Source organism: Rhinolophus sinicus, linkage group LG09 (assembly GCF_036562045.2).
Source record: "Rhinolophus sinicus isolate RSC01 linkage group LG09, ASM3656204v1, whole genome shotgun sequence".
Classification (NCBI taxonomy): Eukaryota; Metazoa; Chordata; class Mammalia; order Chiroptera; family Rhinolophidae; genus Rhinolophus; species Rhinolophus sinicus.
The window spans coordinates 117,090,963-117,106,035 of NC_133758.1; the positions used below are offsets into that span (position 1 = coordinate 117,090,963).

Consider the following 15,073-nt stretch of genomic DNA (forward strand, 5'->3'; position numbering starts at 1 on the left):
GGTGCGAAGGGCGCGTGGTGAGCGAAGCTCCTGGGCTGCGCTGACGGCTGCAAGGAGCAGGCCGGCGGCCCGCCGTGTGCGCAGAGGGCCCCAACCAGCCTAGCCCGTTCGGTGCTGCACGGAGCACTGTGCCTGTCGTCTGCTCAGTCTCCTCACAGCTAATGCGCTTATTTGAGAACTTGGATTCATGAGAGCCTCCCTGCACCTGGGACTCTTCCACGGAAGTTTGACCTATGAATGAAGCAAGCATCAGTTAGTGAGGACATGGATGGAGAAGAAGGCTAAGTGACGATCACACTGCCACGAACCGAACTCAGAGGCTGTTGTGCTTCCTCGCCCTCACCTGCCTTCCCCTCTGGTTCTTTGCAGGCCCTGGCCGGAAGGAGGCCAGTTCCTTTCTGCCGTGACCTCCCCGAGGGAAAATGGGGGCCAGGGGCCAGGCCGCTCACAACTTCCCTTCCTGCCCTAGGGAACTCACACCTTCCTAAATTACAGAACCCCATTCCCGCCGCCCTCCATATTCTGATTGATGGTCCTCTGAGGAATGGAGGACTTTGGCTGCCAGCACTCAGACAGCCTTACTGTTCTGTCTTCTCTTTGGCCCCTCTTTGATTTCCCTTCTGTCTCTGGCAATGTGCCTATTTAAACAGCTAGTGACCGGTTTCCTCTGTCCACTTGGCTGCCAGTCGCGAGCCTGGGATCCCTGGACCCTTAAGAAGTCTAGGAGGACTTTTCAACGTTCAGTCAACTTGGGGAGATCCCATCTTGCCTGAATCAGGCTGTGCAGGCCACAGTCCGATCTCTGTTCTGGAAGTAGAGGAGGTCAGTGTGCTGACCATGTTCGTACACACTGCTGAGGGAGCTGCAGGGAGACCCAGGCTCCACTGAGAAGGCTGTGAGGAGGGGTCCCTGGTGGGAAGTTGGGGACGCCAGGATTCCGCTTCCGGTTCTAGCCTGTGAGAGTCTATGTCGGCTTGACAGACTAGGAAAGGCCTTTCTGAGGAGGGTAACACTGGAGCAGAGAGTGAATATGGGGCTGGGGGCAGCTGAGGAAGATTGGGCAGAAGTGCTCCAGGCAGAGGGAACAAGATGTGTTGGGGCTCTGAGGTGGGAGCACAGGGAGAAGAGGGAAGGAGCCGTGGGCGGAGGCTAGATCCTGTAGGACCCTGTGGGTCAGGGGAAGGACTTTGGGTTTTATTCTAGGTGTAACAGAATCTCTGGGGAGCTTTAGAGAGGACGTGATTGAAAGAGCCCTCTGACTGCCACATGTGGACAATCTCCATGCCCCCTCCCTCCCTCCCACTCCTGCTTTTGACTTTGTCTCCTTTCAGCATCCTTCTCTTTTTGGTTGGCTGGTCCTCAGTTTGATAGAGATGTCTCCAGAGGTCATTCCTGGGACTCCTCTCTCTTCTCCCTAACTTCTCTGCCATTCACACAGCGTCTTTACTTGCATGTGGATAAACTCAGATCTGCTTTACTTCCTGATGCTCTCCTTGTAGATTAGATGGCAGATGCAAGGCAAAAAAACCAGAGCCCTGAATGTCAGTGTCCTCCACATTCTGAGGGCAATTGACCGTGTCCTAAATACATCTGGGTCCAAGTGTGGAGGGAAGATCTTGCTGATAGGCTCCCTCTGGAGCCCACAGTATAGAGGGAACCAATGGCGTTAAGAAAAAGAACTGTCTGACAAGAACAGGAAGAGCAGTACTTCAGTCTGTTCGGGCTGCTATCACCAAATACAGGAGCGGGCGGCTTATAAACAGTCCTGGAGGCTGGAAGTCCATCATGGCACCAGTAGATTCTGTGTATGGTGAGGGCCTTCTTCTTAGTTTATAGATGGCCATCTTTTTGCTGTGTACTCACATGGTGGAAGAGGCAAGAGAGCTCTCTGGGGTCTCTCTTAAAAGTGTACAAATGCCATTCATGAGGCACCACCTTTATGAGCTAATCACTTCCCAAAGGCCCCGCCTCCTAGTATTATCACCTTGGGGGTAAGATTGAAATATAGGAAATTTGGGGGTGGGTCACAGTCATTCAGACCATAGCAATCAGTAAAAAAGGATAGCTATTCAAAATCCTCATCAACAGAAGTGTCAATTAGCAGAAAAATCATTTTCTTAAAACCACCAGGATTACATCTCTGCTCCAACCTCACATGGCCACGTTATAACAGAGAAATGGAATTATTGTTTTTCCTACCCTAAAATCTTGTTTATGCTGCATGGTAAGTAGAATGCAGTAAACAAATACTTCATATCTTGAGACATTAAAAAAACAAATAAAAACCTTCATAGTTGAGTCCATGTTATGATGTGAACAGAGCGTAACAGTCAGTCAATGGCAGGGAGGTGAAAGGGCTGCAGCCCTGACCCTGGTCTGGGTTGTAGGCCTGCAGGTAGGCAGTGACCTTGGGCTGGGCTCTGAGGGGCAGCCATAAGTCTGTTTGAGGTGGCTCCCAGGAGGAGGGGCGCTGGTTCCTGCCACCCTAACAATTCACAGAGGCTCAGCTGCACTCTTGCTGCTCACACAGCTCTTGCCATGAGGTTGTCTGTCTGCTCAGGTCTTGCCTGAAGCCTCAGCCATGCTTCCTGCTGCCAAGGGCTTGCAGCACCCCCGACAGGACAGGTTCAAAGGGCCGGAGTCAGGGGCAGGGTGATTCTACAGGTTCACTGCACCTTTGCTGACATTTTAACCTAAAGATGTTGACAGATTGTCAGTCCCTCCTGAGTCAGGATGACACTCAAGCCTGCACTGCTGTGCCTTTGATATTAAATGCAAAAATGGCCAACTTCCCCCAGAGGGTAGAGACTGGGGGCCTGGGAGACATGGTGGGGGGTGAAGGAGACGTTTTAAGGAAAATTAAGAATCCAATATCTGGTCTGATAGGTTTTTCAGGTTCTTTATGGCTTTGTGATTTTAGTATTAATAAAATCTATCAATGGGAGAAACCTGGGTGGTGGCAACAATGAAACCAGCAGACTAGCCAGGAAGAATGATGGGTCCTTCCTCCTCTCACCAAAGGACAGCAGGCAAGGGAGCGCTCCTACCCTCACGGGTGCTGACAGCCATGTCCTCCATTCCTCCATTCCTGGACTAGATCTATTCCAGGCCCAGCCCTTACCAGCACTGCCAGGGCAGGAGTGTGCATCAATGAGAAGAGGGAGGGGCTGGCAGGGTGGGAGAGACTAGGGGCCCATGTTGACCTTGAGGTTTCTGCTCTGCCTCCCTTTGCGTACCAGGGACAGACCTCAGGCCAGGAGTGCTGGAGACCTGTCCCACCAGCACCTCCCTGGCACTTAAGGAAAACTTGAATGTCAGAAACAGAAACCTGCCCATCCCTGAGCACCTGAGTGAGCTGCTGTGGGCTCTCAGCATTGACATACTGCTCAGCTGTGAGCTGCTAGGCCTGGACTGTTTGCATTCTGGCATTTTATCTCTAGTCAGATTTTGACCCTTTGCCATATTCTTGGAACTCCTGGGTCTTCCTGGAGCCTGACAAAGGATCAAGATCTCAGAGCAATGCAGCAAACCCAGATGCTTCTGGGTGTAGTTAATAGTCATTTATTCACAATGGATCAACTGCTTAAGATCTTATGTCTCCCTGACTTTTCTGGTCCACAGAGAAAAAAACCACCTCACCCCACAGCTGGCTTTTTGGATCTGTTGTCCAGCTGCCCACCTGGGACTTGCCTAGGACACGTGCCAGCTGCACATGTGGGTTACAGGGAAGCTGCCCACACCAGAGTGCATCCTAATAAGGTTTTCAGCCTGTTCTTCATGCTGACTGAGCCCTGGAAAACATGGCAAACATGAGTTTCCTAGGTGGTGAGTCCAAGCAGACTGCTGGGACAGGCCTATCTGAGGGGTCTGGCAGGTACACAGCACAACTCAGGCTTGCAAAGGGTAAATGATAATTTCTGCAGGGAATCCCAAAGGACTGATTTCACTTTCTCTACCACGCATCTCCAACAGAGAGCAGGCTTGGGGGAATTTTGACTGGACTCAGGAAACTTATCAGCTTCTCGGGAGTCATAAGCTAATATTCCTGAAAGGCACCCACGGTCTCACCACCAACTTGGGTCTGGATTTTCCCTCTCTTAGCCTCTGACTTGTCTCTGACATGTGAGCCTATTCCACCTTCCCTTGCTTTGTGACACCTGGCTGCAAGGAGCATTGTGACTGTCTGAAGTGGCACAGCCTTCCCAGGGGACACCACAGTAATGGCATTCTCCCCATCTATGAAGATTTAACATTTTGTTTAAGCAAAGACCAAAGGGGTAACAAAGACACACAAAAAAAAGGCAATCCTCACCATGGTGACAGGCAGGGAACGGGCCCACGGAACCCAAAACGTAGCCTATGGTATTTGTATCCTAAATGGAGACCCCATAAAGGAAATGCATAGCAGGCTCAGACCGCTGCCGGCTTTGCTGAGGAAGTTGTGCTATGACTACCCTCAGTGCTCGCACTGGAAAGCACCAGCAGTGAGTTCTGCCACAACTTGGGAGCTCCTGGAGCACATCTGTTGTCGCACAGCAGCCTAGTCGACTGTCTACCCCCCCCCCCCATCTTTTCTTAAAGAAAGAAGAGTCTGTGAGACTGTGCCTTTCTGGGACTTCGTTTTATCATGATGTTTACTCCACTGAGGCCCTCATCCCGCGTAGCTCCGCCCAGACGGCCCCCTCCCGAGACACCAGCCCCGCCCCTCACGACGCAAACACACGTGATGCCGGCCCCGCCCTGTAGGTCTCAAGCCCACGTGATGCCGACCCTGCCCCTCCGGATGCAACGCCGCGTGACACCGGCCTCGCCCGGCAGGACGTTAGCCTTACGAGACGCCAGCCGCTCGCCGCGCCCTTTTAGGCTGCGCCAGGGTCGCTTCCGCCTCCCTCCTGGCAGGTGTCACCGCGCTCGGCTGCACCTCAGCCGCCGTTCGGTTGGTGGCCGTGACGACCCCGCTTGCTAATCGACGCACTCGCAAGAAGCCCGCGGGCGGGAGGCATCCTGACCTTCTACATCCGCTTCTGCGTCTTCCCATCCCCGCTGCTGGGGACGGGGGCGTCCGCTTGCGCGTGCGCGCCGCGGGGCACACTGGGGCCTGCGTCCCGCGCGAGGTGCTTCCCTGCGCGGGCGAGAGGAGCGGGTCAGCGAGGGCCTGGGGAAGCAGGCGGGGCGAGGCGCCGGTGGTTCAGCAGGGACTCGCCGAGCACCTAGGAGGTGCCCCGGTCGAGCTCTGTCCCCGCCGCCTGGGCTCCCTCCCCGGCGGTCACGCACTCCTGAAAGTAGTGGTTCTCAGCTCTGCTTTGAACTTAAGTGTGTAAGTATAGACACTCGTGTGTGTTATGTCAGACGTGTTAGTTCTTCCCACAGACATGCACATAGCACAGCTGTACGTGCAGTCGGCCTGGAGAGCTGCATTTTCAGTCAGGCGTCGGGATTTCCCTGCTTTACCAAGGTTGGAAAGCGCGGCCCTAACCTGAGCATATCCAAACTTCACTTTCTCCTCCTTTTCCCAAGACCTGGCAGGCATCTAGGTCTGAGTTTTTCAAACTGGCTTAGGAACAATGAGTGTGTCACGAAATAAGTTAATGGGCTGCAACCAACATTAAAAAAATAAGGGAGAGTACAAAATATTAGTGCGTTTCACATAGTAAAGATTGAAAGTTTTATGGTGTGTGTGTGTGGACCGTATTTATCCTCCAAACTCAGACACTTTGAGACTGAAATGGGGTGCAATACAATTAGGAGCAAAGATGTACTCAGGGCTGTGTCTGGCAAACCAGGGTATACGGTCACCTGTATATGTGTACCCAGAATATAAAATGCAGCACAGACATTTACGTGGTCACCCAGCCAAGTCCCCGGCTTCCATTCTCTCATTCCTCTAATCTGTCTTCCACACAACTTCATAAATTCTAAAATGTAAATCTCATCACGATGCATTCTTGCCCAAAACTCGGCAAGGATGCCCTGTGGCCTACAAGGGTCACATCCATGGTCATCCAACGCCCTTAAGAATCCAGGATTGTTCTGCCTGGCTCACTATAAGCAGTTTCCATCACTGCATCCATTATATTCCTTTATTCTTGGCTGCCGTCTGTCCTGAAAACCCCCTCTCTCTTCCCCTAAAGCAGAACCATCACCTTGCAAAGATGGTTCAAGCATCATCCCTCTTAGTTCATGAGTCATCCGTCCCCCACACTGTTTGCATGGCTCTCCCCCACAGTACAAATAATCCTAAATTTTTATAAATGTTTATATATTCCTGTAAGAATATAAACCTCAATTACAATGATAATTATCTCTGGATAGAGAGTGTACTAATGACGTTAATTTCCAAAATTTCCTCAGAATTTGCACACTGTAATTCAGGAAAAGAAAAAAAGTTGTGTTGAATAGCAAATGACAATTTCATTTCTATTTCCTGTTAGATTAGCACATAGTCTTCTATACCATTTTACATACATTTTTATACACAGCTTTTTATTTTGAAGTAATTTTAGATGTATAGAAGTGTTGCAAATATAAAACAAATTGAAATCGATAAATGGGACTTCATAAAAATTTAAAACTTGTTTTAAACAGCACCATCAAGGAAGCAAAAAGCAACCCTTAAAATGGGAGAAAATATATACAAATCATGTATTTGATAAGGGTTCAATATCCAGAATACAAAAAGGAACTCTTACAACTCTAAAAAAGGCAAAGTATTAAAAACTGTGCAAAGGATTTTAATAGAAATTTCTTCAAAGAAGATATAGAAATGGCCATTAGGCACATAAAACAGAAAAGCTCAGCATTTTTAGTCATTAGGGAAATACAAATCAAAGCCACAATGAAATATCACTTCACATCCTCTAGGATGGCTATACTTAACACGTTGCGTACGGATCACGAGAATCTTCACGAGGGATTTAAACCCCGCCATATGCAACGTGTTAAAAGGACAGATGATAACAAGTGTTGGTGAGGATGTGGAGAAGTTGGAACCCTCACACTTTGACTGGTGGGTATGTAAAATGGTGTAGCTACTTTGGAAAACAGTTTGGAATTTCCTTAAAAAGTGAATTATATGACCCAGCAATTCCATTCTTAGATATATATACCCAAGGGAAATTAAAACATGTTCACAGAGAAACTTTTATACATGTGTTTATAGCAGCATTATTCATATTAGCCAAAAGGTCAAAACAACCCAAATGTTGAATGGATAAACAAAATGTGATAATATCCACAATGGAATATTTTTAGCAACAAGAAGGAATAAAGTACTGATACGTGCTACGACATGGATTGCTATAATATTAGATTGCTTGAGTTGTCACAAACTGGGTGGCTTAACAAATTTATTGTCTCAGTTTTGGAGGCTAGAAGTATGAAATCAAGGTTATCGACAGGGTTGTTCCTTCTAAGAGCTGTGAGAGAATCTTTTCCAGGGCCTCTTCAACTTCTTGTAGCCTCAGGCTTTCCTTGGCTTGTAGATAGTGTTCTTCCTATGTCTTGACACCGTCTTTCATTTATGTGTGTCTATCTCTGTGTCCAAATTTCCCCATTTTATAAGGACTCAGTCATACTGGATTAGGGCCCACCCTAATGACCTCATCTTAGCTTCACATCTCCAAAGACCCACTTTAAAGTTGCATTCATAGCTGCTGGGGGTTAGGACTTCAAAATCTTTTGGGGGGACACAATGCAACATACTCATATAACAATGGATGAACCTTGAAACATTATGCTGAGAGAAAAGAAGCCAGTTACAAAAGGCCCCATAGTGTATGATTCCATTTATATGAAATATTCAGAATAGGCTACTCTATTAGACAGAAAGTAGTGTAGTGCTCACTTGGGCTGAGGAAGGGGGGAATGGGGAGTGATTGCTAATGGGAAAATTATATCTGTAAAACTGTTTAAAATACAACAATACACAGTTCTTGTATACCATTTACCCAGCTTTCTCTAACAGCATATTACATAACTAATTCAGTTATCTAATCCAGAAAACACCTATACAATACTATTAACTAATTTACAGACTTTATTCAAAATTCACTAATTGTCTCACTAATGTCCTTTTTCTGGTTCAGGGTCTGATTTAGGGTCCCATGTTGTATTTGTTCATCCTGTCAACTAGTCTCCTGCAATCTTATTTCTTTAGTATTCGTCTTTCATGATCTTGACACTTTTGAAGAGAATGACAAAGTTATTTTGTAGAGCGATTGTCCCTCAATTTGGGTTTTCTATTGATGAGCTTAAAGTTATGCATTTACAGAAGACTATTACAGAAGTGATGCTGTGCCTCTCAGTGCATCACATCAGAGGGTACATGACATTGATAAGTATGACTGGTTAAGTCTGGTCACTCTGTTGATATTGTCAGATTTCTCCACTGGAAAGTTAGAAAAAAATTTCTTTTTAAATAAGTAGCATGTGGGGAGAAACTTTTTTCCTTCATTGTATTAATGTGACATATTACATTGATCGATTTTCATGTGTTGAACCATCCTTGCATTCCAGGAATAAATCCCACTTGGTCATGGTGTATCATCCCTTTGTTGTTTTTGGGTTCTTTGTACTAGTATTTGGTTGAGGATTTTTATATCAATATTCATAAGGGATATTGGTCTGTAGTTTTCTTGTAGCATCTTTGGCTTTAGTATCAGGGTAATGTTGACCTCATAAAGTGAGACGTGCTCTGTAAGTTTTTGGAAGAGTCAGAGAAGGATTGGTGTTAACTCCTTAAATGTTTGGTACAATTACCATTGAAGCCATCTGGGCTAGTTTTCTTTGTTGTGAGGTTCTTTAATTACAAATTCAATGTCTTTTATACATCTATTCAGATTTTCTATTTCTTCATTAGTTAATTATCGTTGATTGTATGTTTCCAGGATTATTTTTTCATGTAGGTTGTTGGTGCGCCACCGTTCATAGTATTGCCTTACAATTTTTTTTTTTTTAATTTTATTGGGGAATGTTGGGGAACAGTGTTTCTTGAGGGCCCATCAGCTCCAAGTCATCCTTCAATCTACTGGAGGGCTCAGCTCAGCTCCAAGTCCACTTGCCGTTTTCAATCTTTAGTTGCAGTGGGGTACAGCCCACCATCCCATGCGGGAATTGAACTGGCAACCTTGTTGTTGAGAGCTCGCGCTCTAACCAACTGAGCCATCCAGCCGCCCCCCTGGAAGCTCAGTGGCAGCTCGTTGTCTTCAATCTAATTGTGGAGGGCGCAGCTCACTGGCCCATGTGGGAATCGAACCAGCAACCCTGTTGTTCAGAGCTCGCGCTCTAACCAACTGGTCCATCCGGCCACAAACAATTCTTTCTATTTTTGTAAAATAAGTAGAATGTTCCCCCCATCATTTCTGATTTTAGTAATTTGTGTCGTCTCTCCTGTTTCTTTTTAAGTGAGTGTAGGAAAAAGTTTGTTAATTTTGATTTTTTCAAAGAACAAACTTTTTATTTCACCGATTTTTATACTTTATCTTTTTCTGCTTTAATGTTTAATATTTCTTTCCTTTTGCTAACTTTAGATTTCGTTTGCTCTTCAGTCTTTTTCGTTCTTTAAAGCATAGAGTATTGATCTGATATCTTTCTGTTTTAACATTTTAAAAAATTGAATCTATTGGGGTAACATTGGTTAATAGCATTATGTAAATTTCATGTGTACAACTTTATATTGTCTGTACATTCCATATGTACTCACCACCCACAGTCTAATCTCCTTCCATCAGCATGTATTTGACACCCTTTACCCTCTTCATCCTCCCCCCACCCCCTTCCTCTTGGGTAACCACCATATGTTGTCTCTGCCTATGAGTTTGCTTCTTTTTGTTTTATATCTCACATATGAATGAAATCATGTGGTTATTGTCCTTTTCCGTCTAACTTATTTCACTTAGCTTAATACTCTCAATATCTATCCATGTTGTCACAAAGGCAATATTTCATCTTCTTTATGGCTATTATATATACTGTGTTTCCCCGAAAATAAGACCTAGCTGGACAATCAGCTATAATGCGTCTTTTGGAGCAAAAGTTAATATAAGACCTAGTCTTATTTTACTGTAAGATCAGGTCTTATATAAGATCTGGTCTTATTTTACTATAAGATTGGGTCTTTATAATATAATACCTGGTCTTATATAAATACATATTAAATATTAAATATATTTATTAAATTTAATATTAAATATAAGTATTACATTTTTGCTCCAAAAGACGCATTAGAGCTGAATGTGTGGCTAGGTCTTATTTTTGGAGAAACGGTACGTACCACATCTTTTTCATCCAGTCATCGGTTGAAGGACATTTAGGTTGTTTCAATGTCTTGGCTATTGTGAATAATGCCGCAGTGAACATGGTGATGCAGGTATCTTTATAAATCAGTATATTCAAAATCTGAGGGTAGATCCCCAGAAAAGGGATTGCTGAGTCGTATAGTAGCTCTGTTCTTCATTTTTGGAGAAATCTCCATACTGTTTTCCATAGTGTCTGTACCAATTTACATTCCTCCCAGCAGTGTATGAGGGTTCCTTTTTCTCTACAACCTCTCCAACACTTGTTATTTCTTAACTGATAATAGTCATTCTAACAGGTGTAGTGTGGTATTGCATTATGGTTCTAATTTGCATTTCCCTTATAGCTAGTGAAGTTGAGCATCTTTTCAGATATCTGTTGGCCGTCTGTATGTTTTCTTGGGAAAAGTATCCAGGTCCTCTGCCCACTTTTTAATTGAATTATTTTTTTACTTTTGTTGAGTTGTATGAGACCTTTATATATTTTGGATATTAGCCCCTTATTGGAGGTATCATTTGCAGATATTTTCTCCCATTCAGTTGGTTGCCTTTTAGTTTTGTTGGTGGTTTTTTGTGCTGTGCAGAAGCTTTTGAGTTTGATGTAGTCCCATTCATTTATTTTTGCTTTTACTTCCCTTGCCTTTGGTTTCAAGTTCACAAAAACCCCTGTCAAGCCAAGGTCCATAAGTTGAGTACCTATGGTTTCTTCTCTGTATTTTATTTTCTCTGGTCTTATACTCAAGTCTTTAATCCACTTTGAATTAATTTTTGTATATGGTATCAGATAGTCTAGTTTCACTCTTCTTATGTTACTTTAAAATATATCTTAAAACCAACAGTTTCTTTTAAAAAACGATCTGGCCTGCCTCACTGCAGTGTTAAACATTACTGCCTTGGACCAAGCAGTGGTTGCCCACTCCCAAAACTCTTCCAAACCCTGGATTCATAACCTGCTTGGGGGTCTCAGAAGGCCCTGAGGCTTTACACATGAGCTCACATTTACTAGCATTGACTTGTGTTCTGAACTCACAGCAGCGATTGTGAGCTTCTGGTTTACTAAAGGGCACAGGCTCCAAACATTGGAGAGGTTCACAGGAAGTGAAAGAGACCGTGTGCCAGGCATCTATCAGTCACTTAAAAAATATTAACTCATTAAAAAATTACTAAGTCATTCAATACTCACAGAGAGGAAGGGACCTATTATTCTCATTTTTCAAATGAGGAAACTATGGCCCTGGGGGAGGTTCTATCTTGCTCCAGGTTCCAGATTTCAACCCAGGTATTCTGGCTACAGAGCCAAGATTTCGGTCACTTCTTTGCTATCTCTTGTTCTTACTAGTAGTAAAAAATAAAGTGATTACCAACAATATTTAATATAACACAGGAATGTGACCAGCAATGTCCAGAGCTTTTGATTAACCGTTTCCATTTACAAGAGCTCATTTATTTTTGAAAACTCATTTGTTGAGAAGGGAACTGAGGCTGAAGTAACCACTGCAGGAATTCCAGACTCATTATTGCTTAATAACACCGTGCAAAGAATAAAAGTGCCCCCACAATCCTCAGGGCTTCACGGTTGGGTTTTACACACATTTTACAAGGGGTAACTGGCTCAGAGAGGCCAGCAACTGTGCACGACATCGCTGCAAGTAAGAAAAGACATTACTGTTTTGCTTAATAACAAATCCTTGAACTCCTGGGCTAAAGGAAAGGCTTTTCTTACGGAAATTAAACTCATATTGCGGGAGATGTAGACTTCACCCGGTCCTGCAGCTGCTTCGTGGCCCAGGGGCATGTTCTCGGCTGGTTCCGCACCAGAGGCTCCTCCCGGCGAGTCCCGGCCTGCGGGCACCTGGGCAGGTGGGCGGGTCGCGGGCCGTGCCCCCTCCGCCCCCAGGCCGCTCGGAGCTGAAACCCAGCCGCACCCCCATCCGACTCTGGGCTCACTCATACCCCTTCTCCGGCCGACCTGGGCCCCCCTTCCCCGGTCCCTTCCCCGCCCTCCTGGAGCGGCCGGCGGGCAGCGGGTGGCCGGCGCGAGGCCCCTCCCCGAGTCGCGCAGCGCGGAGGAAGCGGAGGCGGCGGCAGCGCCGAGACCTCGCCGCGCTCATGGCGTCGTCCGGGTGAGTGCGGCGCTCGGTCCGTGCAAGCGGGGGCTGCGGCGGGGGCGAGGGCGGGGTGAGGCCTCCCCCAGCCCGAGCTCGCCAGGCCCCGCGGCCCTCTCGGGCCGACCTTGGGCGGACGCGGAGGGCCGGGCCGTGGTCGGGGGCCGCGCGGGGGAGGGGAGCGCGCCCCTAGTCGTCGTGGCCGCTTGTCCGCTCGCAGCGCCGCGGGGACGCGGCCCGGACGCCCGAGTGTCAGCCGCGAGAGCGGGGAGACCCCGCGCGCCCGGTGCCTCCTGGGTTCCTGGAGGGGCTGCGGGCCTGCGGGGCTGGCCCTGTTCTGACATCACCCCGTCTGTCGCGGTGTTAAAATGCTCTTTCCTCTACGAAGTGATGGGACATATAGAGTTTGTAATTTCTTTTTAAATCCTTACTTGAAGAATAAAACCACCGATTCATTATGATTACTTTCTGTTTTAGTAATTTAACTAGTCGTGAAAGCTGGGAATGACAGTATTCCAACACCACGGAGGAGGAGAATTAGTCCCAAGGTCATTGCTGTAGTTGGTAAAATTCTTCATTTGACTGCTGTCCACCACTCAGAGAGTCTTAGCCCTGACGGGTGTGCCAGCCGTTCAAGTTGTACATCTTTGCACTTCCCAACGGCCCTTTACAGCTGCGGGGCCTGCGGGCGCGTTGGTGAGGCCGGAGTCGGCCATGCACTGCCCTGGCTCAGTGCAGACAAGAGCAAGCTGGGGTCTGACTCGAACCAAGCCCGGCGTTTTCCTCCTACCCGCCTTCTGTCCAGGTTTGGGGAGCAGTGGTCTTTACTCAGTACTTTGAGTTCATAAATAGAATAAACGAGGGCTGGTCCCTCTGAAGGCCTGGCTGATTCACCCAGAGGGTCAAGGTCCCACTGCATTCCTGCCCATCTCGTCAGGAAAGGGTGAGGCGGAAGGGCTGCGGGCAGCAGGCAGGTGGCTGAGCTTGTGCGTGGTTGCACCGAGGCCCTTTAAAAAGTGATGGTACATTTGGCGTCCAAGCTCACCACTTTGCAGACGTGCCCTTCTGTGAGCCAACAGGACCTAAACTGCATCCTTGTAGAAAGTGGCATTAGTGCAGATTTGATATTTGCAGTTCCGTTTATGAGTGACACCATGCGTCTGCAATTGGTACTAATCTGTAATTTTCTGAGGGGTGCCGATTGCAAAGCTGGGGTCACAAAACTTCTAGTATACTTGATTTCACTTTATAGAGAGAACTATGCACTTGTTAATGGTATGTATAAATTGGGACAACCCACATCTCCAGATGTGTTTACTCTGTAGGCTTTGCAGGTAGTTCAGAGTCTAGCCAGGGAGACCTGGCTTCCTGCGATCCTGTGGCCTGCCTCAGTCAGCTGGCCGGCAGACACTCATTCTAGTGTACCAGGTAGGTGCTGTGGGGACAAGTGCAGACATTCAGGGCAAGGATGGGAGGGGAGCCGTGGGTTCTGCTGGGCTATTCACGGATGGGCCTCCAAATCCCGTGTTCTTCCTGTGTGACAGTCCTACTTCCAAGAAGTGTGTTGTGGGGCCTGCTCTAAGTGCTTTTGTGCAGAGTAAGGTAATCTGCACAATAACACTATCAGTAAGTACTGTTTTTATCCCCATTATACAGATAAGGAAATGAGGCCCAGCTAAGTCGTTTTAAGTTAAAACTTGATGTAAAACGACCCCATTAAGGATGGTTGCTTTAAATGTGGTTACTGAGGCACAAACAGAAATGTTGGATTCTGAATTTTGTTCTGACCAGGAGCATAGGGGGCGACTGTCGTCCAGCACTGTCTGCTCCGCTTGAAGCTTCTTCGTTGGAGTAAGAAGCTCGTTGGAACCTTTGTGCCTTTGCTTACGGTTTTGCAAAACATGGCTGGCACGGAAATAACTTAGAAGCGGCCTTCTGTAGGTTGTGCTTTCCCAGACCCGCCTGCTTGTCAGGAGGCCTTTCCGCTGCGCTGGTTCTATTGTACATTCTGCACATGGTAGCATTTTATAAAATTGTTAGCTGCCTTACTTTTAAAAAGCAAGTACCACAGGTACCGGGTGCCCATTTCAAAAGATATAAAGAGACTCTTGCACCCTGTTCCTTATCTAGTCCGGTCTCCCAGGCTGGAAGGCACAGTGGAGTTTGGTGTCCTCCTCCTCTTTTTGTTTAGAGCCCAAAATGCATTTTGGGGATGTCCTGGGCTCTTTCTCCTGAATTTATAGATCTTTGTACATTGAGAAAATGAGCCTTTTGTCATTTGTGTCACAGACACTTTTTTTCCACCTGTCATGTGCCTTTTGAATGTATGAAGCTTTCCCTACTCTGAGATTTCTTTTTTTAAAGTCTTTTTTCTTTTTTTAAAAAGATTTTATTGGGGAAGGGGAACAGGACTTTTATTGGGGAACACTGTGTACTTCCAGGCCTTTTTATTTCCAAGTCAAGTTGTTGTCCTTTCAATCTCAGTTGTGGAGGGTGCTGTTCAGCTTCAAGTTGTTGTTCTTTCAGTCTTAGTTGTGGAGGGCGCAGCTCAGCTCCAGGTCCAGTTGCCGTTGCTAGTTGCAGGGGGTGCAGCCCACCATCCCTTGCTGGAGTCGAACCGGCAACCTTGTGGTTGAGAGGATGTGCTCCAACCAACTGAGCCTTTTAAAGTCTTTA

General features: G+C 46.7%; 1 protein-coding gene across 6 annotated transcripts in view; it reads left to right on the top strand.

Annotated features, from left to right (window-relative positions):
* Positions 1-4,759: 4,759 nt before the first annotated feature.
* URGCP (upregulator of cell proliferation) overlaps positions 4,760-15,073 on the top strand; it is a 29,109-nt gene continuing 18,795 nt past the window's right edge. The window contains exon 1 of one of the 6 annotated variants that reach the window (XM_074312139.1): positions 4,760-5,317. Coding sequence is in view for 2 of the 6 variants with exons in the window: in XM_019731674.2 (XP_019587233.2) it covers positions 12,402-12,415 (14 nt within the window). In the remaining 4 variants the exon portion in view is untranslated. Of the gene's footprint in view, positions 5,318-12,010; positions 12,416-15,073 lie in introns of those variants that run through there. The other 5 variants (XM_074312136.1, XM_074312138.1, XM_019731674.2 and 2 more) reach the window with 5 other exon arrangements.